The sequence below is a fragment of the Aulonocara sp. 'chitande type north' Nkhata Bay genome, linkage group LG11, assembly GCF_057382095.1.
Source record: "Aulonocara sp. 'chitande type north' Nkhata Bay isolate Kocher_YH1m ecotype deep benthic linkage group LG11, A_spYH_male_GT1.1, whole genome shotgun sequence".
Taxonomy (NCBI): Eukaryota; Metazoa; Chordata; class Actinopteri; order Cichliformes; family Cichlidae; genus Aulonocara; species Aulonocara sp. 'chitande type north' Nkhata Bay.
The window spans coordinates 35899416-35916867 of record NC_141354.1 but is presented as its reverse complement, the minus strand read 5'-3'; the positions used below and the strand labels follow the sequence as shown (position 1 = coordinate 35916867).

Here is a 17452-nt window from a genome sequence, read left to right as displayed (position 1 = left end):
GAAGTGTTACAACTGACCCACGTTACAACTATCCCCGGTCTCCCCTACTTAATTCAGAAAATTCTTTAATTTGTACAGAGAAAGCAGCATCGAAATGATCGAGATATTTCTCGTGGGAAAGGAGGAATTAGCGCTGCATTTACAGCTACCTGTTAAAATTGACACAACTCTGAAAGTGAGAGGCGACACTTCCCACGTTCGCACGCGTATTTTCCACTTTTTACAATCCAGACGCTTTTCTTTCCAAGCTCCTTAGAATTCCCACCGACATTCATGCAAATAAGATGCAGACAGAAAAAATTCTTCCAAGATATGAACAGATCTTTAAATTAATGCAGTTAAATGCCAGGGAACAACTAAAAAAAACATCCCGGTCTTCATGTAGTCAAAGTTGATTCGTCAGTTTTAATTCCTGTTCCCTTAAATCTACAGATACAAACATTTAGACACTAAAACAGCAACACATAAATGCCAGCCCGTTTATCACCGACTCACTGTCACTTTGAAAATAGACCTTTTGTCGCACAGTATCATGCAAATAATTATTCATGAACGCCGATAAAGGTAGTGTGAGGTTTGTGAATCACCTCAGGGTGACTTTGATATTCAGTGTGGCAACACGAGGCAACAGACACGTGCCAAAATACAATGACTATTCAGTAGATCTTTATTATTATTCACGGAAGTGAGATAGATTATTAGTAATGACAAATACGCCGTGATTAGAATTAATTGATAAAGTTTTTCAGAAGCTCACTAAAACCTACTACAGGTAGGAATACATCAATAAATGTGACTTTTAAGTTCATCCCTCCACAACTGGTCGCTGAAGATGTAACAAATATAAACATGTATGCATATATTTAATTACTGATTAAGGCATCTAATTTCCTTTAAACGTTTTACTTTTAATACATTTGTAGTAATTTTGGAGATACATGCAGACTGAATGGCGCGTCGCTTGGAGTTTTCCCTAATCCTCTGGCGCGTGCAGCTGCCCATACAAGTGGGAGAGGCACGAGCCTTTGAAATGTGTAATCAGCCCCTCTGAGACTTTACTTGCATATGTGACAAAAGAGCCGCCCACACAGCGTGAAGCTCAGGTAAATCACTCCGACCTTTTAGGCCATTATCCTGTACAGAGAAATGAGATGTGTCCTTATAAAACAGGCTCTGGGGTAAAATGGTTATGAAGACAAAGCCGAGGCATCTTTCAAGTGTCGAAGTTTTTAGCAGTGAGCAAAAATCTGCAGCAAGGAAAAGTCTCATGTTGTTCCTATATTTTTTTCATTAACATTTCTATATTCATGTCTGTAGATATTTGTCTTTTAATCATGACTGTATAACAACAACTTTGTGCACACATGTTTCGCCGACTAAGAGTCAGGAAAGTGTATTCTGAATTTGAGGGAGTGCGTAATTTTTTTAGGCGCATCCTTGAAAACGTGTGAAAAAGGGGACTGATATCAAAAGGTAACAGTAGCCTGTTTGTGTGTTTAATGTAAATATGTAATTTTCTTGTTTTCCGCCTCCTCTCCCAAAGACTCTTCTTTAGGATGTATCACTTCTAACACGTAATAAAGTGAGAAACTATTCTACAGTTCGATTCCCATGAGAGAGAGTTTGGTGAGGTATCCCACGGTAAACGATGGCGATAAAAGTGTGAATATCCATTAAATATTCAGCCAAACTCAATCAACATCAGCTTTTATCTGTTGTTAGATAATCTAAAAGGGATTTAATGTTAATACAACTTTTCAGTCTGGATTTCTGAATTGTTATGAGAGGTCTGCAAAGGGATCTTCAAAAGAAACCGTGACGCTAAATTCCATATTTTTATGCGGGACTCTTTAAATGGTTAAGTTTGGTTAAATGGTCACAAAAATGAGAACCTATTTGGGGATCTTGTGACAAGGTCTAACGTGTGCTGTGCGTGGGAATCCAAGAGTCACCTTTCCTCCAAGAACACTTTGCAAATGAAGTATCAGTTTTAACAGGTAATAAAGTGAAGATTGAGCCTGCTGCTCCACATTCCCACGGCCAGAAAGAGCTGCAAGAAGCAGTTTCCCACTGTCACACTTTTCCAACATTTGTCTACTTAGTGCTGTGTGCCACGACAAATGTGCATCCACCAAATTAAAAGCATTTTTTGTCACATGGTTTGGAAAACACCGGAACACTTGCTTTACGCACCTCTAAGTCTCACCATTAATATATAATCAGTTGCAAATAAAACACATTAGTACTAAATACATCCAAAGTAAAAAATATTTTTTTATATACACTGGCATTAGTAATAGGGTGTATGAGTATATTTGTTAGTAGTAGATGGGCTACCTGATTCCGGTAGAGAGCTTTTCGGGATGACCAGATATATCTGAGCTCTGATACAAAGAAATACACAAAGAAATTTAAATAAATCCAATAATTTTCTTTCACAGCAATAAAACAATAAACGTAAATAAATGTAACTAAATATACAAATTTATGTTGTGACTGTCATGTAACTTAGTGCAGAAATAATACCACATTTTGTGGTGTGCGTAAAAGTGCTTTAACGCTCACTGATTACATTTAATTCCACCTGTTTACAGACCTGCCTTCGCCACGATTCTCTTATCATGCAAGTCATTTACACCTCTGCAGCTGACAAATGCGCCTGGGAACCCAAATGCAGACGTGTAAATGACGTGCACACCTTGTGCTAGTTTTCGGGATGTATCAATTTTAACACTTAGCTGTCAGCGCAACTCTAATTCAGTCTTCCCACAAATACGCTCCTTCATCTGAAGAAAGACATTTATAAAAAAAAAAAAAGAAGAAGAAGAAGAAGAAGAAGAGGAAAACAAACGGAGAGAAAAATATTTTTTGTTCTGATTTAATTCAATTAGTAGAAAAAAGTCAAGAATGAAAATGACGATTTTTGTCTTTTTGTCAGTAGAAATCAAAACAGTTCCAATTGTAGCCAGAATTTCGAGTATAACAACAATAATTAATAAATAAATGAAATCTGTGCTGAGAACCATTCATCTGATAATTATTTAACTTAAAAATAATGAGACCAGAATATCTGCAGGACGTTTCCTCGGAGCAGTAGCTGCTGGCCTTGGACGTCACCAGAAAGAGGCCAGTGTTTTACGCATCACTGCCTGTGCAAAAGTGAAAACCTCGCACATCTCATCATAACTCATTTCTGCAGTCCCAAAAGCAGAATCTGACTGTTATTAAAAACGTCATCAAAGGCGATTCAGTTTTTATGGTATTTTACAATTATAGTGATTCTGGGAGCCGGTGGGGGGGTGGGACGATTGAAGCAAACATTTTAAGCAGTTTTAATCTATTTTTTTATTGTTCACTCTATGCACGCAGTTTCATTTAATTAAAGTTATTTTTGATTTCAGTTTTTAAGTCCCCGGGTAAGTACCCATGAGTTGTTTGAGTGCTGCTGCACAGTTGCAGGACTTGCTTCTACAAAGACTTTGGTTTTATCATTAATGCTTGATGATCGTGAGTTGAAAAAAGATGATAGATAAAGGACTTATGATAACTTAAGAATGCGCAGACTGTGGATGTAAATTAACGAGAAAAAAAATCCACAACATGTCAACAAAAAGTCACTTTATTGCATGCATCCCTGACATCTCTGTGCAGCTATGCATGTGTTATTCATTTATTTTTCCTTGAATATTTCTTCAATGAATACCAGCTGTTGCATATTTGAGTAGAATTCATCTTAGACATTCAGTTTTATTATTTACAAAATCTGAACATGCCATATAGGAGAACATTTACAACAGTATCCCTCAATCTTAACAAAACAAGAAAACAATTATTTACATGAGGCTGATTTAAAAAGAAATAATTAAAAAAGAGGTAATAAGGGAAGGAATATCTCTCTATGCTGTTGTGTATTAGTCTGACACCAATCCACTTAAGAAGCAATGGGCAAAGAAACACTGGATACAAACAATTAAAGTCCAGCTTAGGGCTTTGCACCGAATGACAAACTAAAACTGGGTGTCTCTAAAGGAAGCTGAATTTCCTTTCCTACAGGGCTGTTTGTGTGGAGTCACTCATGTTGTTTAACCTCTCACTTCTGGACTTCTGCTCCGAGTTTGTTGAACTCAGTGCTGCTTGCTCTACTCTAATAACACTGTCTCCGTTTGCAGCCGGCTGGTGTTCTGGTGGGGTAGCAGTATCGGTGGGAGGGGAAACAACTACTCTCTCTACGGGCTCATTGGGTGCTCTGTCTGACACTATAAGGTAATTGGGTTCTGGATGGTGGGCGCTAGAGCGGCGCTGCAGTGCATGCTGGGTGCAGGAAAAGGAACGCTGCCGAGGGGCAGGCTGGGGGGACAGGAAGTGAGGCGTGGCGGCTCTGGGGACTTCCTGATGCCTGTCACGGTCCTCGTCTTCTGATGTTACCTCTTGTAAGGTGCTGATTGGCCGAGGGGAGCGGCCCATGACCCGTGGAGGAACGAGAGCTGTTGCTGACTGGTTGAGCTGGGGTCGCCAGTTCTGAGGAGGAGGGTACTGCACTCGGCCCATGGACCAATCACTGGCAAGACAAGAAGGTCATCATAACATTAGACAGCATAAAAACAAACAAACAAAAAAACCTAAAGAGGTCTTTGGGAATGAACCCTTAAAACTGGAAATAACTGGTATTTTTGCAGTTCTGGGTATGGACATCAAAGACTTCACGTTTTTGGTGTAAAAGCCTGAAATAAGGTCTTGGTTAACACAAACTTATGTCCAAATGAATGTCTACATCTTCATTTTTTCTTCTGCAAATTCATAAATAACATAAAATAATGTCCCACTGATTAAATTTGAAACTTTTACATAAATAAAATATTAATTTAAATATTAATGTGCCAGTTTTGGCGACTGAAACAGCAATATATTATCTCTATTTTACTCAGTGCTAATTTCTGGGTGTCTCTGTTGGTTCAAAGAACTTATACATACACATGCAGCCACGGATGCACCTGGCTAAACCAAGCTAGCAGGTGTTAGCTGATAACTTAGCATTTCACCCATGTTGTCATTTCTTACCCCAAGAAAACAAAGATGGCAACAGCCAAAACATTCACACTGATGCACAGTGGCCATATTTTATGTACAGTCTATGTTAACAATATCTTGGATGAAAAATCAGCTAAATAACTTTAATTTTGTGACTTCAGCGTATCATCGAATGAATCTCCAAAGAAGTTCAACTATAACTACAGGAGATATTCACATTTGTTTTTATTTTCTTTGTTTTTTATGTGTTAAAATCATTATCTATTTTATTTTATGACATATTATCTCACATTACCAGGCCCTTACTATGCACATGTGGGAATATTTGCTAAAAGGTAGGTTTTATTCCCACTGCTGTCAAGTGCTTGCTCAAATGGGGTCGTTTGATTGTTGGTGTTTTGTATTATTATAGGGTCTCTACTAGAGATGGACCGATCCGATATTACGTATCGGTATTACTGGATCGGATATCGGAGAGAAATAAAAAATGCAATCTGATCCATTAAATATCAGGAAAACACCTCACAAAACTTGCGACATGGCATAACTCAGCTCATAACCTTAGCACGTCGGAGCAGTATGCTTCACATGATAGAGCGGCTGTGGCGTGCGAGAACTCTCGGCGGTCTGGTTGAGCATTTGAAGCCTCGCTACCAAACCAGCATTTCATCTCCGAGAAAGTTATCCCAGAGAGAAGTAAAGCAAGTGTGTAAGTTTCATCTCTGAATGTTTGTAAAGCATTCCCACGTTAAGCTTAACAACCGATATATGGAGTGACTGCTTCTCTCCCTCCCTCTCCTGCTGCTACTTCAATCATGAAACTGATCAATGATCAGCTGATCGGCTTTTCTGTCGCGAGTCCGTCTCTCTTGTTAGTTTATCGCCCACTTTGCGCCAGAAAGAGGAAACCAGCGGCTGAACAACAGCAGCAGCTTGATAAGCTGTTGTTAGAATTTATTTAATATTACTTTCTACACCAGGATCCTTTTCTACGTAGCTGACGGCTGGTAACTGTGCAGGGGCGGATCTAGCAAAGTTATGCAGGGGGGCAGGTAGGGCATTAACAGAGAAAAGGGGGCACAAAGACATACTTTTCTTTCTTATTCTCAGTTAAAATGTCTCGCTTTTAATAAATAATTATCTGAATCTTACACTCAAAGTTTTAATCTGATGTAAAATGTATAGATGTCCATTACTGTATATAGTAACTGTTAAGTCTAATATACCTAGTAATATCTAGTAAGCTATAGTACTTTTTCCTTTGGGAAGGTACCATCTGTGCAGTCTGCAATTCTTTTGAAAAAAGATGTTGAATCTATTTAATTATTGTGGAAAAATAAAAATTTATTGTGAATTTTCTTTACACGTGCATTAAATTAAAGTTGATTGCGTCGATTAAGCATCACGAGGCAGAGGGGGGTGGTTCCCTATTTTTTTCAGCTGGTAGTTGACAACCCTATTAGTTAGGCTGCTTAATATTTCCGCTAAGTACTCTTTAAAACACCAGAATAGGGAGGATGGTGCAGGTTTACGTTTATTACGTTGATCAGTATTGCTGAACTATGAAATATCTTGGGTGCAGTGTATTTTTTGCATACAAGTATAACAGAATAGCTTTAGTGTTTTGTTTTTTAACTTGAGTATGAACTTATACAAAATGCAGCGAGATATTAAAAAAAAAGTTTTATTGATTAAAAAATACACTATATCGGATTCATATCGGTATCGACAGATATCCAAATTTATGATATCGGTATCGGACATAAAAGAGTGGTATCGTGCCATCTCTAGTCTCTACCTTGCAGTATAAAGCGCCCTGAGGCGACTGCTGTTATGGTTTGGTGTATATGAATAAAACTGACTCGAATACGTTACCCTGTTGCCATAACACAAAAATTTCCCCTTTAGAGCCTATGGAGTATCGATCCATCCATCTACCTAGCTAAACCTGTTGATTTAGCTATAAGGCTGGTAAAAAATTCTATACTTTGATCGGCCTTATAATTCCAAAATCTTACTTTTGTACTGGTGGGGTCATATCCCGATGCCCTATGATACCAGAGAAGGAGGCACTTCTTCCAGGCAGGCCTTGTGAGCCCACCCACGGTGAGTACATCAGAGTGCGCTCCTCCCACATCATGTCGCTTCCCGTGTCCACAGGGATGGGTCCTCTCTGGATCTCATGAGCCAACAGGAGTTCCAGCACTTGGTGACGCATTCCCTCTCTGGCCACGTCAATTGGCCGGCGTCCCCTCCGGTCGTGCAGCTCAAGATTGGCACCATGAAGAAGAAGAAGTCTGGCAGTGTCATAGCAGCCATGGAGGGCAGAGAGGAAGAGTGCTGTTTCTCCCTAGCAAAGAAATAATCAGGAATACCACACATTACTTATATTTATGAACACTTAATGCTTCAGAAATTCAAACATAAATGTTACTTCTGTTTGCAATTCAAAACTATAAACAACAGAAGTGATGCTAAATAAATGTCAGGATTAAAAGTCTTCATTTAACACTAGAGAAAATCCATCAGAGCTTACCTTATTGTCTTGTAGGTCCACAGCAGCACCGTAGCGAATGAGGGTCCTTGCTAGTGAGAGGTGGTTTACTGAGCATGCCCAGTGCAGGGCTGATCTCCCTGAGAGAGACAGTGTGAGTGGAGGGGGAGGTTGACAGGGGAAGAAGGGAGGGAGTAAGTCAGCCAGTGAACAACTATTACACAACGAGCCCAGAGGATGAGGAGAGGGAGGATGAAGGCAGGGGATGACCTGCCTCAGCCAAACTGGAAAAGAGATGACGGGATATAAAGGTGGAAGAATAAGAGCTGCAGAAGGAGATAGATAGAGACACAGAGGCCCAAAGGAAAGTAAAAGTAAAAAAAAAGGAAGCATGAACACCAAAGCTAATATGTCCATCGACTTGAGTTTAAGTACTAGAGCACATTAACTTTGTTCTGAGTCAGAGGAGGGCAGCAGGGGAGCTGGAGAAGGAGAGAGAGGAAGTGATGGAGGTCACAGACAGCAGAGGACAGGACAGGAGGGACACAAAAAGAGGACGTGAGAGAGATGGGGTAAGTTACAAGTTACTCAACCCCTCCGTGTGCAGGTGTCAGAAAAAAAATGACTTACTCATGAGCTGTACATGTTTGGGTTCAGGAGGCAGACATCCTCTCTCTTAGTTATTCTGCTACAGGCTCAGACTGCTCATACTCCACATTCCTCTCTTTCAGCCACTGTGCATTGATACACCACTACTGCATGTCTTGTGTATCTCTCTGTACCTTTCTTCCATCTATCTCTGGGTCAGAGATTTTGTTCTGTAACTGCTGGCTCACAACTGGGCAGGTGTTTACGATTTGCATTGTGTTTTATTTGTGTGCTGTTGCACCCCAGCTATGTCAGGGGAGATTGGCCCTGCTTCTGTCATTGGTTTAATCCTGTTAAAAGGTAGTTTTAGGTACTAGGTTTATTTTTGTAACAGATATCAGAACTTTTACTTTGCCAAGTGCCTAAAGATAACATGTGTTTGACTATATCTCTGCCAGAGGTCTCTTCCTGTTAAACAGAAGTTCTGACTGTCTGATCATTGAGGGTCTCTCTCTGTTTTGAACTGGTGCTATATAGACTAAATTTAAACTTCAATCCACTCTCGTCTAAACAGATATTGCATTTAGACGCGTTCTTTTTTTTTTCATCACCCTGTACTGCACACTGTGAGGTGTGGGGCCACTGCGTGGGTGCATAGACAACCAGGTAAAAACTGTGAAGTAAAACTAATGTGAAGAATTGTTTGTGTTGTTTACTGAACAAACAAAAGTTTGCTGATGCCACTGTGCCGACGATGTGCACGTTTATTTAAGTAAAAATTAATATGGGTTGTGGGGAATGAACTTTGGCCTCTAAAGTGAGGCATGGCAGAAATTTAAGAACCACTGCTCTAAACAATGTAAGTTGGTGGTCCAACTCTGAAGAGTTGTTTGAAATATACAAACTTTGGTGATCCCATGACGTGAACCAACAGACAGTCAACAGTTCTGGTTTGGAGAGACATCACAAAAGGTATCGGCTGTAATGCCATTAAATTTCAAAGAGAGACCTTTTGAGGAACCGTTGTCTACCGGGTACCTTTTAATCTTTCCATTGTTTTTGTTTCTAAACATATAGTTAAAGAATTTTAGAATCATTAGCTTTAATATTTGTCATTTTGACCATGTTGTGTGTGTGTGTGTGTGCTGGAATGGCTTGGATTTTGTTCATTGTTACAACTTTTTCTTAAACCAAATGATTAAAGGAATAAACGTTTAGATTGAAATTCTATTTTAGGTTTATTAGGTTTGGTGTTGAGCCATGTTTTCGTGATAGTAACTGGGACCAGGAAGCATTACCAGTATGATCTGTATTGTTGACTGGCACTCCTGCTCGCAGAAGCTCCAAGACCACTCTGTCCAGCCCACTACGCACTGCTCGGATCAGAACCACAGACCCATCTGGGCCACACCACTCTGCAGACTGCCAACACAACCAAACCACAATGACGAGACACATAATCAATACAAACTCTGTCATAATGCCTTTTTTAAATTTATTTTAAAGAAAAGTTTAAACCTTCTTTTCTAAAATCTTGTTCTAAAGTCAAAACATAAAGAAATCTTCTTAAGTAAAACATGAAACTAAATACACCATCAGAATCTCTCTACAGTCACAGGGCAAAAACTGTTTAAATTCCTGGCATATAATGGCTTCTCGAAACATTGACATAATGAAACTGACCTGCTGAGGAGGACTGAGCAGAGGAGGAGGCATGGCATTCCTCTCCCAACCTCTAGGTGGAGCTGAGGGAAAGCAAGCAACGTTTCAGGGTTAAGGACATTATAAAAACAGGAAATGTATAGTTGTCACGAACATTTTATGTCCCACAATGCAATTTCGTGCTGCAAAGTGTGTTTGTATGAATCCTGCTTTACTATAAACTTTATTACTTTACTTTACTTTATTAATCACTTTATTCACTTTACAACAATAGTCTGTGAGTTTAGCTGTGAGATACTGAAGATACTAAATAGAGTGATTCTGGGTCTGACAGTGAATACAGTTTGAATTTCAGCTTTGTATGTGTGACATCTGTGGTGAAATGTTCAGCCTATAGGTGCAACAAATTATTATTTTTAATAATCATCTGGATAAAAATAGCTTAAAGCTCCCAAGTTTACTTTAATATTTTACTTTGAGAAACTACCAAAGCAATCAAATGCAAAAATATCAAATGAAAAACATTTTGGAGAAACTGGAAACACAGATTTGCTCTTTGAATCATAACAGTGATCTTTTCTGCTGCTGAGGTCCATCAGAAACCAGCATTTTGTGACTACAGTTGAATAAATTCAAATTCAAATTTTATTTGTCACGTACACAGTCATACACAGTACGATATGCAGTGAAATGCTTAGACAACTGCTCGTGACCTAAAAAAAAAAAGGCTATGAATAAGATAGGAAATAAATATGAAAAATTAAAAAGGGTAAATTTAACTAGGAAAGAATAAAATATAAATTAAGGTTAAAAATGAAATAACTGTACAACACAATTTAGAATGAAGGGTAAATTTAACTGGGAAAGAATAAGATAAAATATATAAATTAAAGTTGAAAATAAAATAACTGTACAACAAAATACACAATACACAGTATAGAACTATATAAGAATGTATTGTGTATTTTGTTGTACAGAATAATGACAGATTTGATTACAATATCTGCCATATTCTTTACAGCAATAGAATTTATGGTATATAGAGATTACTAAGCCAGATAGTCAAGCAACTGAGACAAAATACTGATGTTTCCTTACACTGTATAGCTCTGCGGGGCTGAGCGGCTCCAGCACGGTAGTGTTTCTGCTCCTGGGTCCTGTGGTCACAGATGGAGGCATCGTCCTGACGTCTGGAGCATCTCACACTGAGGTCCTCCATTGAACTCTGAGTAAAGTCTGTGTCACTTCCTATATCCTGGTCCCTCTTAAGAGGCCTGAAAACCAAAGCACAGTTTTGATACGGCACACTGAAAACTGCAGTAGTTTTCATGTGGGCACATTGTGTTTTCATGTCCTTTGCTTTACTTTCTTATTTTTCAGCACAGTTAAGAACAATAATATATTATGTAAATATCGGCTGATATGAAACAAAGGTATTCATGCAGAAATGAAGAGGATATCACTGGGATGTCTCAGGTCCAGAAATATCAAATGTTCCTGTTTTCACCATAAGCCCAGTACTATATCTTAACTATGGGTACAGTTATTGATTATATGCTGTTTCACCTAAGCTTTTGATTATATTTTGAGGTTAATCAAGACTTAAGTAGAAAATATATAAGTTAAAACATATTTAAAAATGCCCTCTATGATTTTCTACATCAAATACAATGTTTAACTTGACTAAAAACCAGAAATCCTCAAACTAGCTAATATAGAATGATAATATTTGAATATATATGTATCTAAAGCCCACTGTTACGCAGATGATACATGTTCACAGCTGAATTATGATTAGTCATAGATGGGAATCATTTAAGCGTTGATGTTCACCACTATTATGTAATGAAGGTAAAATCACTGCAGTCATGGACAAAACTTGTTTTCTGCAAGGAACAAAGTTCTTTGTAAAACTTTGTCATTTGTGCATGCATAAATGCATAAATGACTGGTGTGTCTGCGTGTGTGCGTGTGTGCTTATGATGTTTTTTAACTTTATGTATGTTTTACTGTTTATCAAATATTTCCGTATCTCACCTAACAAAATATTTCCTTTTTTTGCCTGCTATTTTGAACCAAAACTTGGTAAGCATCTAAATCGGCTTTTTATCTGTTGTACAGGGGAAAAAAATTGTTAATTCACAAAGGGGAAAATGAAAATATCATAAATAATAAAATTAAAAAGCAGTTGTCTAATTCTATGAATTCCTTTCTATATTTAGAAAAAACATCTTAAACACTTGTTATTTACATATCAGACACACAGACAATTTTTTAAATGAAATCTTGTAAACAGTTACCGAAACTTAACTGGCAGCTCTTTTCAAAACTCCTGACTCCTCTTTTATTAAAAATTCTGCTTGCTGCAATCCTACAGCAATTCCTGTAAGAACAACATGGTCTAGTTTTACTCTTCACCAACCACTGGTCACCTACCTTTAAGAAACTGGGAATTGTGTTTCAGGGCAGGATTAGATGAGAAAATGTACCAGGGTGAAAGTGAAGTGACATTCAGCCTTTGTAATAATTATACAGGATGAGCTCTCTCTTGTTACTGAATGCAATGACATCATTCCGGAGATTGGCAGACAAAACATCCTCTCAAATGAGCTCCACTCACCGCATTCGCATGGCATCCTCCCCTAGCGGTTCCCTCCTTCTCTTTTTTTCTGCTTCCTTGGCCTTTTTCTTTTTCTTCAAGCTGACCTTATCTTTCTCTCTGCTGGTTCTGACCCGTTGTTCTTGGTGTGTAGCATGCTGTATCCAGGCCTTGGCTTTGCTGTCACTGTCGGTGACTTTAGACCGGTGCTGCACCCTGTCAGTACTGTTCCTCTTTGCCCGCTGCTGCCTCACCCTCCTCACTACCAGGATTACCACGAGAGGCAGCAGCAGCAGAAGCCCAATAGCTATGGCAACTACGGCCCAAAGCCATGCGGGAGTCGGCTCTTTAAATGAAAAAATTCAAACAATAAAAGAAGACACAAAGACAAAAAAAAACACTTGAAAAAGATTCATTTTTATCTTTTTGCTTGTATCTATTTATATCTGAAATATGAAACACATCAACAAATCTGAAAATCTGCACAAAATGTACACACTGGAAACACAAAGGTGTTTTATAGTGTTTTGTTTGGATGAAATTCAAAGCTGGAAATGTGCGTGTGTGGGAGACAGGACATGTGAGCCTACCTTCAACTTCCTTTTCCTCCTCTCTGCTTCCTATTTCCTCTCGGACACCTCTAATGCTGATGACGGCATCCAGCTCTGAGAGGTTGGGGAAAGAGGTAGGTTTTAGTTCCTTTACAGCACGCAGGAAATTTGCGGCCTCAGTTGCATAAGGGAAACAGGTAGAGGGTGAACGGGAGCATGGCCTGTTGTCCACTTGGAGGAAAAGGAGGGAGCTAGGAAAAAGAGAGTAAGAAATGATTGGAAAAAACATGTATGTCATCTTTGAGCATTGTTTTATATGTATTTTCGCATGGGTAAAATTACCTTTGCAAAAAGTTATACTCTTTCAACAAAATAAATTAAAGAAAGAAAACAAAACACAAAGATAATTTCAAAACAAATAAAGCTACAAAGCTCAATTATGACTGGCTTATTGTAATTAATGGAGTTCCCCAAGGTTTTATGTGTGGCCCACTTTTTTTGGTCTTAATTGTGTTAATGCACAATGATCCAAAACTTTTATGGAGAATATGGAATTTCACATTTCTGTGAATCTTCTTTCCCAGTTACTTTATTTGCTTTAAATATGTTCAAGTCTTAACTATATAGATTAAGGACCAGATTTACTAACACACTATGCCCCAAAACTGGGCATTTACAAAGAGAGTGTAGTGACATGATTGCATCTAAGAAGTGGGAACACAGACTTACTCTGTTGTATATATATATTTAGGAGTTAACATTTAGGGAGGAGAATATTTAAACCAAGCATGTGAACGGATTTACTAACTACTCCAACATTTAAAGCAGAAAACAAGCATGTCTTATTTTTTGCACTTGATACTGAAATGAATTGACTGTGCCTGTGTTTAGAAAACAGTATAACTGTAAATCACCTAAAAGACTAACCACAGCTATTTGGGGAATGGGATATGCTATTTTCCCCTATTTAGCTAAGAGCTAACACTTTATTTTTTGAATGCAAACAAATTTAAAGTTACAGATTTTTCTACATCTCTGACACATAGCCTAATCTCTAACTGAAATCAAATGGATAATTCATTAATTCTACTCTACCTCTAAGCTCATTTGTATATTTTTGTATTTTTACACAGATATTCCTAAATAATTGTACTTTTGCTGTGTAATCTTATTTTACACAAATAAGGATATGTGAAATCACAAGAGGAAAAATAGCCTCAATTTCTTCAGCTTCAGGCTCTTGGATGGTCTACAGGACAAATGTAAACAGAGTGATATCTATGGCAAAGGTAAGAGTGAGAAAAATAGAATATTTATCTTTCTTTTATAATACAGTTATCGATACTCTGGTGCCAAATATCAACATTTTAATTAGAACAGGACTTGACAGGGCCACTTACTCCTTGTGGTGGTGCAGATTTGCATATTTTTAGAGTTATTATTGTGTTGCTTTGTCTTACATTTTTTATGTTGCCAGGCCAAAATGTCTCTTGTTACATAAAGGTTAAACAAAGAACATGCACTGTTTTTGAAACTCCCAATCACAATGTCAGAAACATTTGTCTCAGTACCCACCCATCTGAGTCTGCTGGTGACGCCTGCGCCAGCATGTTAGCAAGCTCCTGAGCATTAAAGTCGAACAAATTCCTGGTGGTGGCGAGGGGCACGGAGTCTCTCAGCTTGAGCGGTGACAGGAGGAGGACGCTGAGTGCCCAGAGCACGGAGCTGTTGAACGAGGCGCCACGTTGATGTGGGAATCGAGTGTGTAGGATCAGGGTGCCTTTAGCCCACACGGGGCTCTGGTGTTTGAAGCATTCGCTGCTGTCCCATCCACAGGCCGCGCTATCACATCCCTGATCACAGAGGGAGTTGGCAAAATGATCACGGCAGTAGTGAATGTGGCCCGGGCTGAGAGTCATGATGAGAGTGGAGAAAAACAAAACAAAAAAAGAATAGGTGATCTAAGAAATAATCTCAACTCAAGGTATACTGAACAGTAACAGATAACAGACTACTTGTACTAAGGTTACTTAATGTTTTCATTTATTCTACTTTTATAGACACCTTTGTGCTGCCTGGATCTCTTTAGTATTGTAGTTTGTATTAGTGTTTTTTTATAGTTTCATTTTTTTTTAAAGACTGAACACTAAACTTCCATAAATGATTATAAAAGTAATAATCAACAGGTTTTACTCTTAGATTACATTGATTGTTTGTATTTCTTGGCCCAGTTTCTTTTCCATAAGGTTTTCTTTAACATAAAAATAAAAGGTAACCACAATAAAATGAGGAAAAGATGAAGAAGAACAGGTGATATTACCTCAGTTTAAAAAGCAGAGCCACAAACTACATCTTAGTTGATCAAATATTTATAAGAAGCATTAGAATACAGTGCATAAATAAGCTGTTATGACTGTTTAGTGCGTCACTATCTTATTACCTTTTTGTTTCATGATATATGGTTAATCTATCTGTTCCTACACCCAAACATTTTGAAAAAAATTATATTTATATATATGTCAAAGTCGTTTTGAATTTATCACTAAGTTAAAAAATATTTGTAAGGGCTCTGAAAGTCAGAGGGCTGTAATGAAAAGAAGAACAAAAGTATTTTACTTGCAGGGAACCCTGTCCTTCAGGCAGTCAAAGCCGTCTCTGAGACACTCAGGGTCCGTACACTCTCTGTTACACGTCCCATCTGCGAACTTTTCCTTACATTTTCGGTTCACTGGGCAGTGGCCCCATGGATCACCAGATGCAGCTGTGGAGACAGATGCATATTAGACTTTAGAAAAAAACAAACAAACAACAACAACAAAAAACTGCACTACACCACACAGCGTGATTCTAGTATTCCTCACTAAATTAAAGAGTATTTGCAGATGTAGTATTTGTAGATCTACTTTTTAATTAATATTTTGTCCTCAAATGAAGCACACATGGGTATTTTAAACGGCAGGTGACTTTTATCAGCAGTGAGATATGTCACAGGTAAATAAACTTCCACAGCTCTCCAGTTTACTATTTTCTGGTACAGCAAAATAGATCCGAGGTCCTAAATTTCAGCTTATCTAACCAGACATTATGCACAGCTGCAGAAAATAAAATGACTGTACAAGCAGTTTTCTCTAACTGTTTTTATCTCCAGACCAGCTCACACACAAATTCAATCCACTCATTGTTTCAGACCCATTAGCAGCTTTTCATAACAATGCAGGTCAAGCCATAAAAGGTGGCTCCTGATTCGTACTGTTAAAGGGAACAGGAAATGAGCCTGACACAAACAGGAAGTTTCCAGGAGAAACGAATAGAAACAGGAAATGGAGTGGGTCGGGAACTTGATAAAGGTCGAAGGTTGTTACTCTGGCAATGAAGAATGTGATGGAGTTGGACAATGGGTTTGGCAGGTGTGTGCGGGACCATAAAGTCATGGTAGAAAAAAAAAGGATAGACAATAGAGCTGTAATTAGACATGTTCACTCGCCAGCAAAGGGAGTCTTTTGGATACGAGTAATTTTACAAAACTGAGCCAGGAAAGATTTAAAAAATATGTATATATACTGCTGACATAAAAAAAATAAAAACACTTTTCATTTTGTCTTTAACAAAACTATGAACTACATTTTGACGCAAGTGTGTTTGTAAACCATGTAAACTTATAAATATTTTACACATTGAAAGAAATATAAATATGTTTGTAACTGAATGCATTTTAAACCCCTCTTCTTTCAGAATGAGCTTTCTGATCATGACATATAGCTACAGGGTTCAGTTTGGTCACTCACTGAGCAGGTGGTGTGTTTCATGTAGGTTCAATAGAAAAAGGAATTCTTTGATGGGGAAGGGGGGTAACTCACCTTGACATGTCAAGCTCAGTGCCAGAAGAACAAACGTCCTCAGAGCTATCATCTTCAGGCCGTCCCGGTCACCAGGTGCTGCCCCTTCTTCTCAAAAAGCCGTCCTCCAGTCCAGCTGTGTGGTATTATTCCACTACAAACTGCTTCTGATGTGCCAACGCTCAGATGAGACTCTCTATTTCACGTACTGAAAAGACGCTGTAGCTCTTCCGTAGCTGCAGCCCGGCTGCTCAGAATGAATAGTTAACTGTGAGTGAAGTCACCAAATCCCCATCACTGCTGCCACCAACACCTTCCAACTCCACCACCCAGCCCACTTTGTTCACTCGCTCTTTTTTCAGAGGGCCCTGCGGATATCTGGACAACTTCCTGCCACTGTGTGGAGAAGAAAAGGAAGGGCGATAACCATGTGTGCATGTATTTGTGTGTATGCGTGTGTTTGTAATTCTTACTGTGACTCAGGGAGCTGCTGGGAGAGCCGTTACTTCATATTGTGTAAAAAGCAGCAGGGCGTGACGAGACAGATTGGTTTGGATTTGATGATTTCACACATACACACATCTGGGGAGTCCTAACAGCTTGACTGTGACTGCTCTGCCTTTGAAAGAATTCTGGAAATACTTCTGGTAGCTGTTAATATTTAATTCACAAGGGAAAATATCAACTTTGACAC

The 17452-nt window shown here is 38.6% G+C and overlaps 1 protein-coding gene across 1 annotated transcript; it reads right to left on the bottom strand.

The window, feature by feature from the left end:
* Positions 1 to 3618: 3618 nt before the first annotated feature.
* notchl (notch receptor, like) lies at positions 3619 to 16914 on the bottom strand. Its single transcript, XM_086312349.1, has 11 exons — positions 16780 to 16914; positions 15539 to 15683; positions 14498 to 14830; positions 12962 to 13173; positions 12393 to 12717; positions 10871 to 11046; positions 9794 to 9855; positions 9409 to 9532; positions 7565 to 7662; positions 7047 to 7378; positions 3619 to 4558 (listed from the first exon to the last, which is right to left on the bottom strand). The coding sequence occupies exons 1-11, from the start codon at positions 16829 to 16831 to the stop codon at positions 4048 to 4050; spliced, it is 2370 nt and encodes a 789-aa protein (XP_086168475.1). The 5' UTR covers positions 16832 to 16914; the 3' UTR covers positions 3619 to 4047.
* Positions 16915 to 17452: the final 538 nt, after the last annotated feature.